The following is a 19,825-nucleotide window of genomic DNA, read 5'->3' as shown; positions in this document are numbered from 1 at the left end:
GCCCTGCACTGCCAGCAGCACCATTTCTGGGGAGCTGGCAGTCACTGAAAGCAGCCCCACACCCCACATCCCTGGAAGGCTGAACCTGACCAAGAATAGACTGACCCAGCTTGACAGAGCCATCGGTTCTGAGAAGGACGTTGCAGCTCTTCACATCTCGATGGATCACATGGTTGGAATGAAGAAAATCCAGTCCTTGCAGGCACTGAGAGAGAAAACAAAGAGGGTAGCAAAAATGAGTGATGTGATTTCATTACAGAAGAAAGGAAACAGCTGTAAAAATTCCCTTTCCAGGGAAATGGTGAGTAATGGCAGAACACAGTGCCACTGAGAGGGAGAGCCTGCTGCTGCAACAGTAGCAGAGCAGGAGCTTTGTCAGGAAAGGCATGCCAGCGTTTGAACCAGCAGCAGCAACTGCTGTTGTAGACTGTCCCCTACAAACCAGGCAGAGTGACTGCAGCTGCAGTGGGTGTGCTCAGAAGCAAACAGCATTTGGGCTGCACTGTTATCCTTGTCAGCAGAGGACTGTGCGAAATGAGTCTCTTTTCTTCTCTGCTGTTCATTTCAAGTCCTGCCAACCAGCACCTTTGTTTTTAAAGGCAAGGAATGCAGTGCATAAAAGCACAAGGTAAACCTTTAGAGAGGCAAGGTGGAGAACAGCAAATCCAAATACAAGCAACAGAGCTAGAATACAACAGCAGGAGATAAGAAGTGAGTAGAGTGAGAGCAGGGACACTGGCAGGCAGTTCACTTGAAAGGCTCTTGCTTGCTCATAGCATACCAGCAACAGTTGCAACCAAGCTTGGCACATGAAATCACTCCCATTCTGAGCCCCTGTTTCCCAGACAATCTTGCTCAAGCCCTTGGAAGCACAGGTGGGATCCCTGACCTCACGACTGACAGCTGCAATCTCTCCTTCAGACATGTAAGTCTTGCTGATGACATCACTCAGAGTGCCTCCGTCCATGTACTCCATCACCAGCCAGAGTTCCTCATGCACAAGGTAGCTGAAAGAAGAAGGAAACAAGGCCATGCAGATGAACATGCATGGCTAGCTTGTTTTTTTGCTCAATTATTGTTTCTGGGTCCCTTTGAGACAAGGACAGAGTTAAAGGAAAATTGCCTCTAGGCTGTGCAGTGTTTTGCAGTCTGTGCTGTCTCAAGGAGAAAGGCATGTATGCAACAGCCCAGATAAAAAAGCTGCCACACAAGGTATTTCTGGAAATAAGCACCTAGTCTTCCTGGCATGCACAGCAATGGGAAATAGGGGCAACAATCCAAGGGAAATCCTCTCTAGGATGGATCATCAGCATTTAAGAAACTTGAAAAACTCAATCCCAAGAAAATGTGGAGGCAATGAACATACAGGGTTTTGAATTCTTAAGATAGGGCTGGTGCAGGTTTTTGAACAATTTTCAAACTGCCTTTGCCAGGGTAGATAAGTGCAGGCAAAATGCAGTCTCTTCCCACCCACTGGAGATAAGTAGAGAAATAATAATTAACCAATAATTAACAGCTCTATTTTCTGCCAGTGGCCAAAGCGGGTTTTTAACCTCTCATGCTTGTAATATGGAAACAAACATTGATGGGATAAGACCATGACCACTCACCTGTCTAAATAATTCACAACACTGGGACTCCTATTACTCTCCATGATCATGATTTCATTAACACTTAATTGCTTCCTCCTCAGTCCTTGAAGGTTTATTTTCTTTATGGCCACCTAAAATGATATTGAAAATGAGTAATTTGAGTAAACTGGTGGCATGAGACCACAACACACATGGAGGGAGTGATTCTGGAATGGCACAGCCAAGCTGTGCCAAAGCACCTTGTGATTAGACAGTGGAGTAATTAGGAAGTGACAATCCAACAGCCCATTGCTCTGCTCCCTTGGGGGCAGTTACATGACACCTGACCACTGACACTTTGCCTTGTCCACTTGGTAACAAAGGTGTATCAACTCTCACCCATAAAGCTCTGACCACACTCTCTGCTGCTCTGTCTGGACTTCCAAAGAAGTCATCTGGGCCTTGGTACTCTGTGGATACAGGCAGGCCTTTGGGCTTTTAGGGACACCTTGCAGATTTCTCCCTACGTACAGTTCCCAAGTGGCTAATGAGCTACCAGTAACATTCAGATGTATTTGCTGGCAGCCAGAAATGAGGATTCAGGACTCTGAAGCTGTAGTCCCAAAGAGCAGTGAGATGCTCTAAGTGAGATGCTAAAACCTTGGTTTTAGCAAATGAGAGCAAGTGGGCACTTCCTTCTCTGCAAGGAGCCCCTGCCCTCCTTGCCTTCCTACTGGCAGCTGAGAAGGACCAAGACTGTCCCAAGTGCAATTTGCAGGCTGGCACCAGTCTGTGTTTCTTGTGCCTTTTCAGCACAGCTCTACCCAAAGCTCCACGCACAGATCTCACCAGTAGGGAAAGGCCTCGAGAGCAGCAGAGTCTGCAGGGGCTGTTGACATTTACCTCTCCTCCTGTGGCAATGTCAAGTGCTCTAGAAACTTCTCCAAAAGCCCTAGAAACAAAACAGCAAGAAAGAAAGGAGAAGCTGTTTAAATCTTGGAGAGAAAGCCAGTCCAGACAGGAAATCTCTGCTGTAAATGCTTAAAAGCTGCAGGTTGCAGGAGGGGTCTGCCAGAAGGCAGATGATACATTTTCCCCTCAAGTGCATGGGCACTGGTCCTGTTCCTGAAGTGCTGGGCTTTCCTGCTTCAGCTCAAATAGACAGCTTATTCCTTCATCTCGGCTATCAGTTTCTAAACTGTGCAGTTCTAACCCTGAGCATGGAGTATTTCCTTTAGCAAACTCTTGGAAAGAAATGTCCCTGAGGACTGTTATTGGACAGCTATTGTAAGGGGGTAAGCTGCTCTTTCAGGCAAGCAAGGTTCTTCTCCTGTCATTTGTGTGGCAAAATTCTATGATCTTGAGACATACACAAATGCTAAGGAAATTACCACAGAGCTGTCCCACACTTGAGAGACAAGGAGATCTACCAGGTTCTGTTCCTTGCTGTAGGCAAGACCTTGGTTGGCAGCATGGAGATGTCTTTGACAATGCCTTCTGAGCACGCTTACAAATTCTGGCCAGTACTGAGAGATGGGGCAGACTAACCCTGGTGTCTAAACATGTTTGCAGCTTGTCTGACTTCCCACTTGATCGATATTCCACCAGCGAAACACCTGGCCCAAGGCTGTGTAGAAGTATCTGTGGACTCACCCGCTGCCAAGAATTTCCAGTTCAATGTATTTTGGTATGGGATTTTCCACGTTCACCATTCTCCCTGAGGGAAACAAAATGCAAGATTCTCACTTTCAAGCAGAAATCCCAATTTCCAGGAGATATGAAAGGCGGCCCCACTGTCTGGGGCTCTGAACCCTTTGTGGTCAGCTGGGCAGCAACAACAACAACAAGAGCAACAAGACAGGCAGTTCTGCAGTCCAAATGGCCAGCAGAGAGACTGGTTTTGTCCAGTCCTTTGAAGACTTCTCTTGTCAGGAAATAAAGCCCAGGGAGATGCATTCCCAGGAGAGGAGGGCATCTTCTCTCTGCAGCAGTTTGGCAAAAGAATGAATGCCTTTCCATCTGTAAACCAGAGCAGCTCCTGCTGTAACCCATTCCAAGGGGGCTTTCAGCATCAGGACCCTCACCCTGTATTTGCAGGCTGAGCTCCAAGACGCCCTTGCCCGTGGCCCATGGCAAGAAGCCCAGTGCTTCCCTTCACCCTGACAGCGCGCATCAGTCGCTGCCATTGGACTCGGCCTCTCAGCACCGCACACGTCCCCCCCACCTTCCCAACTGGGCACAGCGGGCAAGGGCAGCGAGGACAGCAGTGCTGCTCAGGCGCTGCTGTGACACGCACAGCTGCCCAGAGGAGATGCTGTCCCTCTCGGGAGTCCAGGCCGTGCCATGCAGAAGCCGGCCCAGACGAGGGGCTGCTGCCTCGGGGCAGCTCGGCTCTGCAGCGGCCGGCCGGGCGGCAGCGCGACTCTCCCAGCTAAGGAAGGCTCCAGCCCCTGCAGTCACAGCAGCCCTCAGGGCCAGGGCACACAGCAAGGCTGCCAAATGCCAAGCATGAGCACTGACAAGCAATGGCCACAAGCCACAGCCAGCCTGAGCCCCTGACAAGCTGCTGTCCCCATTCAGGACACAACGGGATTGGCTTTGGGATCAGACACACCGAGGTGTGGATCAATGCCCTTTTTTGTCTCAGCAGGTGAAGGTACACACAGAATGAAATGGGATCTTTTCTCAGCCCCACCAGGTCTTGATCGGAGGGCACAACACTGGCAGCTCTTATGGGCGAGAAGCAGATTAAATGGGTTGTGCTGCAGAATCACAAAGGGCTTGATGTGTTTTCCTAGAGACTGATCTGAGCAGGGGTTGGGCCAGTGGGTAGCATTCTAAGAGTCATGGGAATGATTTGAAATCAGATATGAAAAAGTGCCATGGATCTGAGGAATACACAGTGGAGGGGCTGGAGGCTCGCTCCTGAGAAATGCCTGCGGTGAAGTTTTATCTGCTCACACCATGTCTGTGTGTCTCTTGGAGACATCTTTATAAGAATAAAAGCAGGATATTAATTTCAGATTGTTATACAAGTATCTGTTTTTCCCTTGTGGGCCCAGTAAAAACTGTTCTTGCTCTCTGTTTCTGCTGTCACCTGATGTTCTTTCAAAGGAGTCCTCACTGACAAAAATACCGCATTCTCATAAAATAGACTTGTCGATATAATAGTGGTAATAAGAATGTTCATACAAATGACCCCAGTAAGACACATGGGGCAGAACAGCTCCTTCAGGATGGAGAATAGCAAACTCTACAAAAAAAACCCAAAAAACCCAGAAAAAACAAAAATTAGAAACAGAACACAAAACCCCAAAAGCAATCAATTTCTCTGAAGCATTTTGGTACTGACAAGTGTTGGGAAGCCTGGAGTCTAAGTCGAATTTAGGAATCAAATGTTCTCTTCAGTTTGGCCACTAGCATGCAGGACTTGCATAGATAATTTGCTAGGTCACAGCCTTCTGCTGATGCAAGAACAATCTCCTCTTCTGCCTTTAGCAGAAAAGGAAGCCCAGGCAAACCTGAGCCAGTCCAAGATTCCCTCAGAGGCAACAGGAACACCCAGAGTGCTCTCTCACTGCCTTGAAGCACAGCACTTCCTGTGGGAGCCCTAAATGTCTCTGTGACACCAAATTGAGGAGGAATATTTGGTACAGCTATGCTGGCACGTGCACACAATACACTGTCCCTCAGACAAGAAATACACAAGCCATACTCAGTAGCTCCATGTAGTAGTCCTGTAGCTGAGCAGCATCTGTGTCAGTGCTGGAGATGGATGAACTGCCCAGGCTCCAATTCTCTGGCTGGGGAACCAAGGCTTCTTTAGATGGCACTGCTGCTGCTGCTGCTACTACTAATGCAGCAGATTCAATAGAAGAGCCTGAGTAGATCTGAGAGAAGAAATGAGTTGGTGTCAGAAAAGTGACTGGCAGGGAATACCCTGAGTTATCTTTACAAATGCAAGCCTGTAAGAGGTTGCTGTAACCCACATGCCAGACTCATAAACTGGATTATTTTGGATGCCCGCTTCTGAAACCAAATGGTCAAAACCAGAAGTTGGTTTTAATTGAGTTCATAGCCACCTTCATATTCCTTTTTCATGGATATTCTGAAGGATGATTGCAACAACGACCATTCCACTTCCTCCCAAGGATCCCTTTCCCCCTCCAAGGGCTTCAGACACATTTGCAGATCCTTGTCCAAATGTTGTACCTCTTCCCACTGAGTCCACTTTTCCTCCACCATCTTTGAGACACGCTCAACCTTCAGCATCTCTGCTTGGGACAGTTGCTGTGCCTCATGCCGACCTTGGGGCTCTTCATCACCAATCATTTGCTGGAAGCCTTTGCAGGCTGCCAGGTGAGATGTCAACATTTTCACCTCAAGTCAAACAGAAGAACAAAACAGTCAGAGACTGCAGCTTGTCCTTGTCTGCCAAGGCTCATTGACTGTGAGGAAAGGGAACGAGCAGGAGAGGAGCAGATTCACCAAGGGATACAGACAGCTTGTGGCTTGTGTTCAACATCTATCTGGGTGACTATGTTCACTTGCAAAAACACGTGTAGAAACAAGGAGAGCAGGAAGAGGCCAGCGGGAATGCATTCAGATGAGTGCTGGCAAAAGGGGAAAATGACTTGTGCCACTTTCCAGAGCAGCAGCTGGGATTCAGCACATCAGGAATTTTCCTTCAAAGCAGCTGGGATAGACACTACAGCAGGATGGCACTGAGAGGCATCACCCCACCTCCCTGCTGCTCTGCAGAGGAAAGGTAAGAAGGGCAGAAACCAGCAGGCTGCAGTGACTGCAGTGGCTATCGCTGTTCCACTCACTTGCTCATCTAGAACCTCCATCTCCTGAATCAGGTGATTTGTTTTCGCTTTGAGGATTTTCATTCCTTCCTCCAGCCTGTTCTCTCTTGCCTCAATCCTAGCCTGAGCTTCCTGCAGCTCTGCCTGCAGCTTTTCCTTGATGTTCTGTAAAGAAGAGAGAGATGGCTTGATGAGTGGAGTGGCTGCCACTCTTTGACTCACCTGATCTCTCTGCTGATGGAGCCACATCTCCTCTTCGATGCTCCTCATGTCTTCCTGGTGCCTCCTCTTCACTGCCACGATGGCACTCTGAGCTTCAGGCAGCTCTGCCTGTGGCTCTGCCTTGATGATCTGTACACACAAATGGAGAACAAGTGACTGGGAGCTGCCATCAGGCTCAGCTTTTCCCTCTTTCAGCCTCAAAATCACAATAATTCAGTCACTTCTTTCTGATTCCCTGCCCACCTCTGCTTCCACTGTAAACTTCCTGTCCCAGTGCTGATCTCTGCAGATTACAAGGCTCTGTGCATTCAGTGCCTCTGGAACTCCTGTCCTCCTCCTCAGTCCCAAGAGCTGTGTTTTATGCCCCTCTTCCTTCCCATCACTCTGTCACCTGCTGAGTCAGGCTTACCTGGCCATTCTCCAGTGGCTCTTCCACGTGCTGCCCAAGCTGCTCTTCCTGCTCTCGGGCTGGGAACAGCTCTCCCTCAGTCTGGCACGGCATCTCTGACAAATCAATCTGCTCCTGCTCTTTCTCCAGAAGGACCTGCACAGAAAGCAAGAGAACATGAGCTTCAACTCCCCACACAACATTTGTGGGCCAAGACTCAAACACTGATGGGCTCACACATTCCCAAAGCACTGTGCTGCTGCTCTCCTGCCTTGTTCTCTGCCCATGGGGAGACCCAGATTCCAAAGGGACACTGGCAGTACAATCAGAGTCCATCTGGGTCTGAATCCCCAAGAGACTCTTGGGCAGCTGACAGGAAATGTGTGGCATTTTTCAAGGGTCTGTTGAGGGCCTCCCTCCCCTTCTGCTCTGTCCTCTTTGTCTTGCCATAGTGACTGACACTCAGCCCTGTCCCACAGCTCCATCCTGGCCCTGCAGGTGCTTTCCTGTGTGATTTCATCCCTTGTGAGAGACACTTGTGGAGTTCATGTTCTCTTCAGGCCTGCACCAGCATTCCTGCCTTTCTGACATCTACACTCTTGTTAGAAATCCCAGTCATTCAGGAGATAAGGATGTGTGCAATTTGATCCTCTGATGGAGGTCAGAGAGCCCCTATGGCCACCTGAGTATATGCAAGAGGACCAAGGTGTTTATCCTCCCTCTTTTGTCAGCTGAGAATTCTGAGCGGCACTAACAGAGACCCTCAAAGGCGCCCATCAACAAATGAATTGACACACCCCTATGGATGCCAATGAAGGAAACCATGTGTCATGTAATGCATGTGTGACCTAAGTATCCAAACTCCACCTAGAGCTTGAGATTGTTCCACTCCCTTAGAACATGTAGCAATTTGTTGGATAAAAAGAAGGTTTCACAGCAGAAGAGAGTGGAGGAGGAAAAGGGCTCTGAGGGGAAAAATCAACCATCTCTGCAGGGGGAATCATCTCTGCCTGCTCCAGATCAGTCAATGGAACCTGTCTCTCCTCCTCTCCTCAAAGGGATGCCTTTAGGTGACCTTTATACCACCAACTGCTTTGGAGCAGAGATGGAAAAATTCAAATGCAATATTTGATATCTATCAAATGGATGATAGATAGATAGATAGATAGATAGATAGATAGATAGATAGATAGATAGACAGACAGATAGATCTAAGTATTATAAACTCTCTTACTATACTTTCTGTCCCTACACACATCAACACTTGGTAGCCAGTGCCCCCATCAACAGCAGAGCTGAACTTGCTCTCCTGTTGCTTCAATAAATCCCACTCTTGGGGAATCTGGATTGTGTCGGTGCTTTGCTGTCAGACCCAGAGCACTGCTCTGGGAACTGCAGTTTTTGTGCATCTGTGCTCAGACAAGTTCTTCTCTTGGACTCAACCACACTGATGGTGCTGAAGTGGCTGCAATCAGAAATGAAGCCCAGCCCCTCCCAGCCCCTCTGATCTCTCAGGACCAGCTGGAATGCAAGGGCATTGATTTCCTGCTCAATTCCCAAACACAACACCTATTGATCAACCATGGGCTGCCAAAAGGCATGGGCACTGTTCACCTGAAAGTGATGTGCAAGCCCTGCTGTCTGGCCTGGCACCAGAACAGCTCCTTCTGCCCCAACATCCCCACCCCAAACGATGTGTTCTCCTGCAAAAATACTGCATTTTCCAGAACTGCCATCTTCCAAATTCAAATTCTAACAGAGTTTCTTCCAGTGCTGCAAGTGGGCAGGAAGGGTTGAGCTAAAGCACCTTTAATGGCTGCAGAATGAGAAATTACACAGGGTTCCTCCTACTATCATACCAAAAGACAAATAAACAAAGCAAAAGATGAAATTGTCACCCACTCCAGGGTCTAATCCTCTTGGCTGCAGGGAGGGGATGTTTGGCAGGAAAGTGGCCCAAGTGGTGAGCACTGTCATGTAGGGATTGATGGAAGTCTGCTTGAAGCAGACTTGAAGCACCATGGTGCTGCCCAGCACAGGGGGACGCTCAGTGCCCTGCTCCTGCTGCCCCACTATTGCTGACACATGGCCAGCATGGCCCAGGCCTCCTTGGCCACCTGGGCCCACACTGGCTCAGGTTCAGCTGCTGTTGAGCGACACCCCTGGGTGCTTTGGGCCCAGGCAGCTGCTCAGGCACTAAGTTGCACATTTGACTTTAAAGACACCATCCAGAATTTGGAGATGCCTTTCCTGTTCTTAGCAACACAAGACAGCACTCAAGGACTTGCGGCTTTATCCCAGCCTCCAGGCTCCAGGGGAGATTTCAAAGCTGCAGACTTCAGGAAAAAAAGTCTCAACAGACATATGTAATCTCTGGTTTTGCCTCAGAAGAGGGGTTCAGAACTGTGCAGTTTGTGTCTTTCACCACACAAGAGAAGAGTGGCCCCATATGGATTCATGGGCAACAAAATCATCTCTTTGCTGCTTATCAAAAGCCAAAAGAGACGCAGGCTCAGAGCGCCTGTCAGCTCTGCTACTGACTGCTCTGCCTGAAGAGGCAAAACAACAACCTGGACACAAAGGCACCAAAATCCCTGATTTCCATGAGAAATTTCACATGCCCAGTCTGTCTCTGAAATACTCCCAGGTAAGCACACCTAAGAAGCTCATGGAGACAATCCATCCCAAGGTGCTTGTGTGGTCAGATCAACATCTTTTGTGCCTGCAGCTACTTGGCCAGTCTGTAGGGCACAGGACTCTCCAGACCCCAGTGTCCTCTCCAGAATGTGACATGGCTGAGCACAGTGTCTTTGAAATGCTCCCTCCTCTGGGCACAGAGAGCCTTCATGCTTCAGGCTGGCCCCTATCAGAATCCCAGTAATTGGGGGCCTAAACATGACAGATCAAAAGTCATTTTTCAGCTGTCATTGGCTGGGGTGACTTGTTAAATGCTGGCAGGACTCCAGCACTCAGCAGCCTCAGCTATCAACAGCAAGTGCTGGCTGCTCAGGAACTTGCAGTTCTGCCTTGCACTAAGGACAACACTACCCAGAATTGGCACTTACAGTCTCCGCATGTTCAGGCTGGGGTGTGACCACCGCTGGAGGCTTGTGGTCATTTTGCTCCTCTTTGGCCCCTTCTCCAGGAGCAGAGGGAGCCAGAGAAGAGTCTGCTGTTGGTTCTGGGCTCTGTGGACAGATAGTAGTGTTAGGGACAGGCAGCTACCTATCATTTATAACCTTACTTCTATTCTGCTCTATTTCTACAACCAGCTCGACTAAGGACAAATCATCAACTTTGATAGCAATGGGATTCTAAGTCACTCCAACTAAATGAAAATGGGTTAATTCAACTGGACTGCAAATTGTCTGAATTAGATCTCCCACCCTGGCTACTATCAAGAAGCAGCAAAACTGGTCTTCTGGTTCTTTTAAAGCACTGAAGTGGAAAATGAGGAAATAGCCAGCAATGCCTTTCTTATCACTGCTGCAGACATGGAAATGAATTTCCTTTCAGCCTACTCAGCTGGCCACCTACATTCTACTGCCACAGGCCAAGCTCCCAGCTTGCTCCACAATTCTCAAACAGCAGGAACATCAAAGGTTCCTTTCTCACTCACCTCAGGATGGGCACCTCTGAACACAAGCCTCAGGTGACCTGCAGTGAGCAAGGGAAAATGAACGCGATGTGGTGAGAAAACTGCCCAGGCTGCTGAATCCCATAGAATAAGTGAACCCAAACAGAGGGTATTTTCCTCTGACAGCATCCCTCAGGGGACACCATTCTTTCACACATCCAACAAGGAACTGGGCAATATTCTTTCTTGTGCCTACAATTTGGCCGGTTTTGCCAGCAAGTGTACACAAACTTGATCAAGAAAATGCAAAGTGTTCTTTCACACTCAATGCTTGTGTCCTGTCCAACAGATAAAGTAGCTTTTGCTCTTTTCCCTTTCGTGTACTTTTTTAAAAAATAAGTTACATGCAATAATTCTCATTAACTTGCTGGAAACAGTTGCCCAGAAAATCTTCCCCCAAATCCCCCTGAGCTGTGGCAGTTCTATGGTGCAGCACAGCAACAGCAGCTCCAAGCGTTCAGGAGCACACACTCACTGCTTTGGAGTTTGCACTTCATTGCAAAGGGTATTGCTATTCTAGCACTCAGAAAAAAGTGAACTTAGTCAAATCCTTTCATGATAAAATTGAGAACAAGAGAAGCTTTCCCTCAATTGTGGGGAGAACCACAAAGTCTTAAGAAGGCCTTCTGAGAAGGTCTCTGCATTTTCAAACCTATCCTGCTTGACCCAGCAAACTGAGGAAAGGACAGACTCTGCTGCCACAGACTCTCCTGTGCACAGAATGGAACCCTTGCAAATGCTGCCTGCAGACCCCTGGCTACAGGCATCCCATTTTTTGCTAAACTTGTTGACAGGAGCTTTAGCAAAGCAGTGGCATCCTAATGGTCCTTCCGTTTCAAAATCAACCCAGCCACTGAGAAAAAGCAGGAAGACCTACAAAAGTCAGGTTAGGTGACACCCAGAGAAAACCTCTACTTACATGCCAGATTAGTCAAGTAATACCCGGAATAAAAAAAGCTGTAAACAGTGCAAACTGCAGCAGCGAGTGGCTCCATCATTGGAGCACTGCTGTGCCAGTTTGCAGACTCTGCTCAAACAAAAGAAAGGACAAGGCTCCTGTCAGTGTGCAGCTGCCCACTGACAAACGCCTCAAGCAGGAGGATGCTCCTGCACTGAGCAAGCCCAAGAGCTGCTCTGACCCTGAGGCCTTCCGTGCACCAAGGCAACCTTCTGATGTCACCATGACAATGTGGCAACCATATCCTGACATCACAAAGCAGGTGTTCTGGGTTGGAATTTATGCAAATTTATGCAAAGCAACCCAACCTTCCTTCCAGCAAACACAAAATAGCCTGGGAAGTTCTCCTCTGTCACAAAGCTGCACAAACTCTGCTGCTGGAACAAACCCTGTTGTTCAAGGGATCCAAGAGTAAAAGCAAGAGTGGCCCAAGCAGCTACAGCCTGTTCCCCAACTGAGCACTCAGATGGGACCAAAGACAAGGCAACCAGACCAAGAGAATGGCCCAAAGCATTGCAAAGAATCAGGAAAGAAAGCACTGTTACTGTAACAGTTGAAATAATTCTTAACAAATCACTCCACATATTTACATATTTATTGGACATGCCCAGGGCTCCTGTGTACATATATCTCTGCCTTTATTCCCATTTGGAAGCAGCTGAACTGGCAGGATCTGCTCACCTGCAGCAGCTGCTCCAGGCTGGGAACATGAGTGGCAGTGCTGATTTCCAGAGCCTTCTGTCCCCCAGGTGAAGCCAAGGCAGGAGCAGGTTGAAAAGTGCTGGCGCTGCTGCTGCTGCTGCTGCTCAGTGCCAGAGAGCTCTGGCTGGGCAGGGCACGGGGCCCACTGTGCTGTGGGCTCTTTCTCCTGGCAGATCTGGACACACCTGGGAATAAGTGATGATGACTTCTGGGAAAACCAAGGGGGTTTTGGGAGCTGCATGACTCCACACACACTCAGGCCACCTGCAGCACAGAACTTTGGCCTTCAAAAAAAGCAAACCAGAGAGAAGCAGCTGGAAAATGTTTCATTTTGACCTTTATTTCCTGTTCAACAAAAATTGCCAAACTTAAAGTTACCAAGCAGGGCCAGTTCCCCATGGCCAGCTCAGGGTTCAAAAGGAGACATTACTTTATTTCAGTGCTGGGTGTGTAGAAAATCCCTTCCTGAAAAGGTGCACATGCTGCAATCTCACCTACTAGCTTGTATCCATGGAACTAAGACATCTTCAGTACTTTGCTGAAACTCTCGAGGCTAACCATTTCCCCAGATTTTCTGATGTATTTAAATCACAACTCAGAATTTATTGACATGAGAGGAGGGGTATCCTCAGGCTCTGTATTCATTGTCAAAGATTCAGTTCCAGGGTCTTCCTTTCTTCATGCCGGAACAGAAACGACACAGCACCAATATGAGGATCAGATCATTTGTTTATTCTCTAAGCTTGGTTACATTTATACTGTATACAGATCTATTCATACAAGTATCTCCTCTACAACTGGCTGCACACATCCTTGTAAGCATTTTTTATTGGATAATTACATTTGTGTATATGGGACCACAACTTGTGTGTTCAACTTCTCTATCTCTCATCTTGTTTGGCTCTTCCTTTGTGTTCTTTTGCTCACCACGACTGTTCCTTCCCAGTCTGATAACCTTGACCACGTTCTTAACTCTTTCTCTTTATGGTCAAATTTGTTCTAACGCAGCCCAGGGTCCTACATCTCCCCTTCTTTTTCTTTAAAATTGGAGGAACTAAATGGTGCAACATTTGTTGAAGGCATTGTAACAAGCAAGGAAAAATCAGCAGAAAACTTAGAAATACAATCAGTAACATTCTTGCCCTCTTGACCAAGGTCTGCCACCAACCCCTTAAACCCAAGCTTGCAAGCCAGTCTGAAAAAGGATCATGTCTTTCTCTAATAGGCTTCATTGTTTTCATGTCATCCTGCCAATTGTTTATGAATATTTTGGGAGTGCTCAGATAAATTAAAACAACACATTCCTTCAAAATCTTCACAGCCGTGTCCATGTACTAATAACAAAAATCTATAGCTGCACGATTCTGCGTGGTGGCATGCCTAATACTATCAGCATCAGTTAGCAACTCACTCAACACTTTCTTAGTCAATTTCAACTGTTTTTCTCCCCAAAGGCAAGACAAGCTTTATTTTTCACATTCATTGCAGCCTTTCCCCCTGGTAAATGGAAAGATGTTGCAGTGACAGTCGCCAATGATGGAAATTGCACATTAACATTACAAGTCTCATTAAAATTCCAAATGGGTTGATGTGATCTTTGATGATGACTTTGACTGGCATTCAATAAATTTCTCATGTCGAGGGCAAATAATGTTAGTGGACTAAGAGAGCATGGTCCACCAACAGGTCATCTTGGAATACCAGGCCATGCTCGATTCCCACAAATCAAAAATAATCCCCGTGGGAATTCCCACTCTCCTGAAGTGTTTACTGTCAGACCCATGTCGTTCTAATTAGGAACGGCGGAAAGAACGACACGGACTCTCAAAGGAGTCAGAACAGGAGAGAATCTCTAGTTTATTGCTTCAGTCATGTTATATAGACTAGTTCGTCGAAAGTACAGAAAGGAAACTCTTATTGGTTAGTAAATTACTACATCACCATCATTGGTCAGTGGGGCTCACCATCCCCCTGACCTTCTCCTGCAAGGAAAACAAGGAGAGCAAAACAACACCTGCAAGACTGTTTTGTTTCCCTGAGGATTGTTTTAATTCTTTCTCATGTTTTTCCCAGGCTACTTTCTCAGGCAAGCCTGAGGAGCTATGCAGCCTGTAATTTGTACAGGCACTCTGATTCAGATTTAGCATCCATAGACCCCCTGTTTTTAATCTGTTCCATGGAGATTGTCCTGTAACATTTTGATAACCTTCAAACAATGTTTTTTCTCCTTGCTTTTGTAACCAACTAATCCAAGGATCCCCAAACCAAACTACTCCTGTACCATTAACTGCTTGCCATGGTGGGGCCATACTGTTGCAACTAGGCAGAACAGTAACATTGACATCCAAGGTTGGGAAAACACTGGCTAACAAATCCAGTTCTTGAAATGGAATAGGATATGATCAGTTCAAATTTGCAATTACTCTATTCTGCAAGGCTGCATTGCGCATAGACGGCCAAGTATACTGTCCCTTTGGATTTAGACAGTCATCACTTTTGCCGCTTCTTAAATTTACAATTTTCGGGTCCCACCAACCAGAAAAATCTGTTTTGTTCTCCAGAAGGGGAATGCCAATTAAGCAAGTTCAAAAAGGGTCACTGTCCTGCTGTAAATTGAGAAAAAAATCCTGCATACCAGACACATTAGCCCAGGTTACCCAAACATTTCTTTGTGCTTTGTCCAGAAACACCCCACACCATACAATGAAAAACCCCAGAAAATCAACATTAACATCGCCATGGGCGTGCACTTCGCCATCGTCTTTCTGCCTTGTCCCTTTCACTACTACAAACTTGCCGCCTTTGGGCAACTCCACCACCCAGTCCACACTTGGTGTTCACTACCTTATTGCCTTGCCTTATTGCCTTGCCTAATCCGTAATAATGCTAAGCGTTTAAGAAGCTCAAAGCTAATGTCTGCTAATACTCTCTGTCCAAAATCTTCAATCTGTTTGAATGAGTTTAGAAACTGTTGTTTCTAAAACTTTGAGTTTTAGAATGAGTTTAGAAACTGTTGTTGCTAACTCTGACTGCACCCCTTGGAGCATTCACTCCAGGCAACTGATTTGGTGGATGACCAAAGTCAGTCAACCATCGTGCTCTAGAGTAGGTAATAACCCGTGTGATACACGGCTGACACTTATACACCTCCTCTATTTCACATGCCCGAGTGACTCTCCAACTCTCTTGATTACACCAAGAACAATACACCAATATCTAGGGTCAATAGTCAAGCCTTCTGTGCTTCTCTCAAATTCCTCTTCTGCTGCCTTATCTCTTATGGGAACATCCTTCTTTGACAGTATTCTCAAGTAGATAATTGTGTTCTTGCACCTGATGAAAAGGCAGCTTTGAAGGCTGCATACATGAAGGCACTGCTCTACATTTCTGCTCTACCATTGTTCCTTGATTTATGGTCAAGAAAAAACAAGACTGTTTTTTCTGCCATTGTATTCCATTGTAAATCTTGGTTTAAAAGACAGTAACAGCAAAGGCCAGAATCTGTGCTGCTGCAACCTTATCTAAAACTATCTTAATTTTTAGAAATTCTCCCTCTATAGTGCAAAACCAATCAAGAACAAAGAAGTGTTAGATTGCTGTTGGGAGAACCTGGTTAAAAAGGAAGAGCCAAGCACTAGAAATTCACAGGGAATGGAGTTTTTTCTTTCCATTTGATTTCTAGTAAACACACAGTTTTCTCAGTTGACTGAGCCACCACTTTTCCCATCAGCAGCTTTTCATGTCTGCATGCTGGAGATAGAAACCTATCACCCATTTACTGCAGACTAGTTTACTGAAACATGCAAGCATCTCAATGATTTCACCGTTGTTTGTTGAACTCAGCCTTTTCATGGAAACTCCATGGAAGCTACAAAACCTGGCCTGTAGTTTCCTGGAGTTGTAGTTTGAAATGGCCTGGGAGCTCCTCTCCATCCTAGCTGCAGAATTTCTTTCTTCAAAAGCTCTAGAAGTGGTACAGACTGAAAACAACATTGAAAAGCTAACCAGAAAATCCACAAGGAACACTTGATTTTGTTGATACATTTTATATATTAGTAAAGGCCCGTCTGCACAAACCAGTCTTTGAAATAAGTCGTGATATTAAAGGCTAAAGTCCTTGAAACCTTCCTGCAGAAGAGAGAGTAAAGCAAAACAATATCCTTGTGTACAGCAGAAAAAATGTAAACCTGTGTGTGTTAGCCAATAGTAACTTGCTTAGCCTGCGGACCCTGTAGAACCCTATAAAAGGTGTGCTAAAGATAGAAATAAACGGCGTTCACGTTTACTTCTGTGAAGGCTGGTGAATAGCTGGCGGGCTCTCAATATGATTTGTCATCAGAGGGACACACCCAGTAGGGCAGAGTTCAGTTGCTTTGTTAAATCTATGTGTTGCCCCTTTTGGAGGTTGCACTTGCAAATGACAAGGTTTTTTTAGCCTTTTTTTTAGGAGGCATGTCTAGAGTGTGCACTCTTACAAGTGGAGCTGTGCTTGTAGAGACAGGTGCCCTGAGATGGTGTTTGCACATTTCTTCTTCACATACACATGGTAGCTGCAAACCTTGGGGTGTCTTTGGAAGGATTCCTGCTTGAGTCTCTAAAGACATGAGCTCTTCAGAAGCAAGTTAGAAAATTCTGCCCACCTGCTGCTGGAAAAATCAAGTTGGGCCTTAGGCTGAAGCTTTTTGATCTGTTGGTGGCTGTTGTGGTTTTAGCTCTAGCTAAAAATCACCAGAGTACTTACTCCTTTCTTGCTGTGAGATATAGATTAGGAGAAGGGTAAAACAGGCTTGAAACTTACAAGGAATAAAGGAAGTTTATTAACAGAACTACAAGAATAAGGAATCAGAATAAAACTTCCAGAAACATTTTCTCCCCACCCCAACTTTCTTCTTTGCCCAGCTGACAACATAGAGACAAATCTTGGGATGTTAAAGCAGTACCAACTAGACAATAGACTTTTAATCAGTCTTTGTAGAGAGAGGAGTTCTGTCTTGTTATTCCATGTAGTGTTCTCCACAAGAAAAACAGTTTTCTTGTGGAGAAATTCTGCCATCATGCTTTCCTCCCATTTTCACACCACTCAAAGATGTGTTCATGGGCCATGAACTCAAGGGTATTAGTTTGAGTTGTTTATAGGCAAAGGTTCTCTTCATCTGTCTCTGAGATCATCTCTGGGAGCAGAGGTTTTCCTCTCTCCCTGGGGGCCAAGGATCTTCATGAACTTTCACTTCTCTCTCTCTGTTCAATCATCTCATGGGATCACAACTATGTTACTATCTTTTTAGCTTCTTCAATGGATACTTAGATTTACAGTTTGAATACTTCATTCTCCCCAGTACTCTTTAATGAATTAAAGGAGTTATTTTTCAGAACTTTATTGTTCATCTCCATGCCCTTAGTGAAAGAATACTTCAGCTTATTAAAGTATCTCCTCCTTCTCCTTCCATCTGAGGCTTGATTCCTTCCTTCACTGACTTTGGTGTTTTATGTTTTCTCTATAGATGTTGTTCACTCTCTCTTTCCTCTCTCTGGAGAAGGGGATTAAATCTGTAGGTCTCATCTGTGTAGTGAAAGAGTTAAATATTGCCCAGGCCAGGGCTAGGTATTCATGGTGTCGGATTTCAGCTTGGAAGCAACTGGAAGGCAATGGATGGTTTTCAGCCTGGAGCCGTCTGTGCGGGCCATGGGGACGAGATAGCAGCAGCTGTGGCCCGGCCCAGCCCAAAGCTGGAAGCCACTGCAGAGCCCGGCCCCACCTGCAGCTGGGGAAGGCCCCTCAGTCTCCATCCTCTGTCCAGGAGCTACTGGAGTCTGGGTAAGCCTGGAGCCAGGGGAAGCTCCACAATCTCCATTCTCCACCCAGGAGCCGCTGGAGTCCAGGTCAGCCCCCTCCCACCAGGCCGGACAGGCCGCAGTGGAAGCAGAGGCCAGCCGGAATGCTATTACCTTTCCAGGCCAGTAACAAAAAGAGAGCCAGAAGTTCCCAGGCTTAGGTTTAAAAAGTGGTATTCACAAAAGTGATCTTACTTTTTAGTGGTCAAAAATGGTGTCAGTTCAGAGAAATGGCCAGCTATTGGCTTGATCTCAAGCAGAGAAGAAACTCCCAGCAGCCTCTCTCAAAGCCTTCACTTCCATGTTTTCTACTTTTTTTTTTTTTAAATGCCAAACCATCACAGTGGACCATGGTCTCTTGGTCCACTAACATTATTTGCTCCCCACATGAGGAAGTTATTGAACGCCAGTCAAAGTCATCATCAAAGATCACATCCATCCATTTGGAATTTTGATGAGACTTGTAATGCTAATGTGCATTTACCATCATTGGCAACTCTCATAGCAACACCTTTCCTTTTACCAGAGGGAAATGGCTGCCACGAATGTGAAAAATAAAGCTCGTCTTGCCTGTTGGGGAGACAAACAGTTGCATTTGACTAAGAAAGTGTTGACTGAGTTGCTAACTGATGTTGATAGTATTAGGCATGCCACCACGCAGAATCGTGCAGCTATAGATTTTTTGTTACTAGCACATGGACACGGGTGTGAAGATTTTGAAGGAATGTGTTGTTTTAATTTATCTGAGCACTCCCAAAATATTCATAAACAATTGGCAGGACGACATGAAAACATGAAGCCTATTAGAGAAAGACATGATCCTTTTTGAGACTGGTTTGCTAGTTTGGGTTTAAGGGGTTGGTGGCAGACCTTGGTCAAGAGGGCAATAATGTTACTGATTGTATTTCTAAATTTTCTGCAGATTCTTCCTTGCTTGTTACAATGCCTAAATGTTACATTATGTACCTTGTTAAATGTACATAATTATGTAACATTTATCATATATGTACATACATTATGTACATATTAAATGTACATTGTTATGATGCAACAAATGTTGCACAATTTAGTTACTCAATTCTTAAAGAAAAGAAGGGGAGATATAGTACCCTGAGCTGCATTAGAAGAAATTTGACCATAAAGAGAAAGTTAAGAAAAAGGTCAAGGTTATCAGACAGAGAAGGAACATTCGTGGTCAGCAAAAGAGCACAAAGTAAGAGCTAAACAGAATGAGAAATAGAGAAGTTGAGCAAGTTGTGGTCCCATCTACACAAATGTAATTATCCAATAAAAATGCTTATAAGGGCACGTAAACAATACATGCAGCCAATTGTAGAAGAGATACCCGTATGAACAGATTTGTATACAGTATATATGTAACCAAACTTAGAGAATAAACAAACAATCTGATAATCATATTGGTGCTGTGTCGTTTCTGTTCCTGCATGAAAAATGAAGACCCCATTTATGGTAAGCTAAGGTATAGTAGAAAGGACAAGGGACTTATTGGGAAAGAAAACTGAAGTTAAAATCAAAAGAGGTGGGCTATTACAGGTGAAAGGGAAAAAAGGCTTGTGATCCCCTCTTACGTGTTATGGCCATTAGTGAGAGAAGAACATGAGAAAACACATCGGGGTTTCCAGTTGGTCCTTGCAGTTATTTCAAAGAATCATAGCCAGAAACTTACAAAGTACAGTAATTCAGGTA

At 45.9% G+C, this 19,825-nt stretch overlaps 1 protein-coding gene across 1 annotated transcript in view; it reads right to left on the bottom strand.

Moving 5' to 3' along the window:
- LOC131572602 (serine/threonine-protein kinase PAK 1-like) overlaps nt 1-19,825 on the bottom strand; it is a 36,157-nt gene that overhangs the window by 2,534 nt on the left and 13,798 nt on the right. Inside the window, exons 3-6 of the mRNA XM_058825847.1 lie at nt 10,055-10,125; nt 1,611-1,723; nt 890-1,007; nt 106-205 (exon numbers count right to left, since the gene is read on the bottom strand). Of these exons, the coding sequence (XP_058681830.1) occupies nt 106-205; nt 890-1,007; nt 1,611-1,723; nt 10,055-10,125 (402 nt within the window). The remainder of the gene's footprint in view (nt 1-105; nt 206-889; nt 1,008-1,610; nt 1,724-10,054; nt 10,126-19,825) is intronic.

The sequence above is a fragment of the Poecile atricapillus genome, chromosome Z (genome assembly GCF_030490865.1).
Source record: "Poecile atricapillus isolate bPoeAtr1 chromosome Z, bPoeAtr1.hap1, whole genome shotgun sequence".
In the NCBI taxonomy this organism is placed as follows: Eukaryota; Metazoa; Chordata; class Aves; order Passeriformes; family Paridae; genus Poecile; species Poecile atricapillus.
The sequence above is the reverse complement of the archived record's forward strand: the minus strand, read 5'-3'. Positions and strand labels throughout refer to the sequence as shown.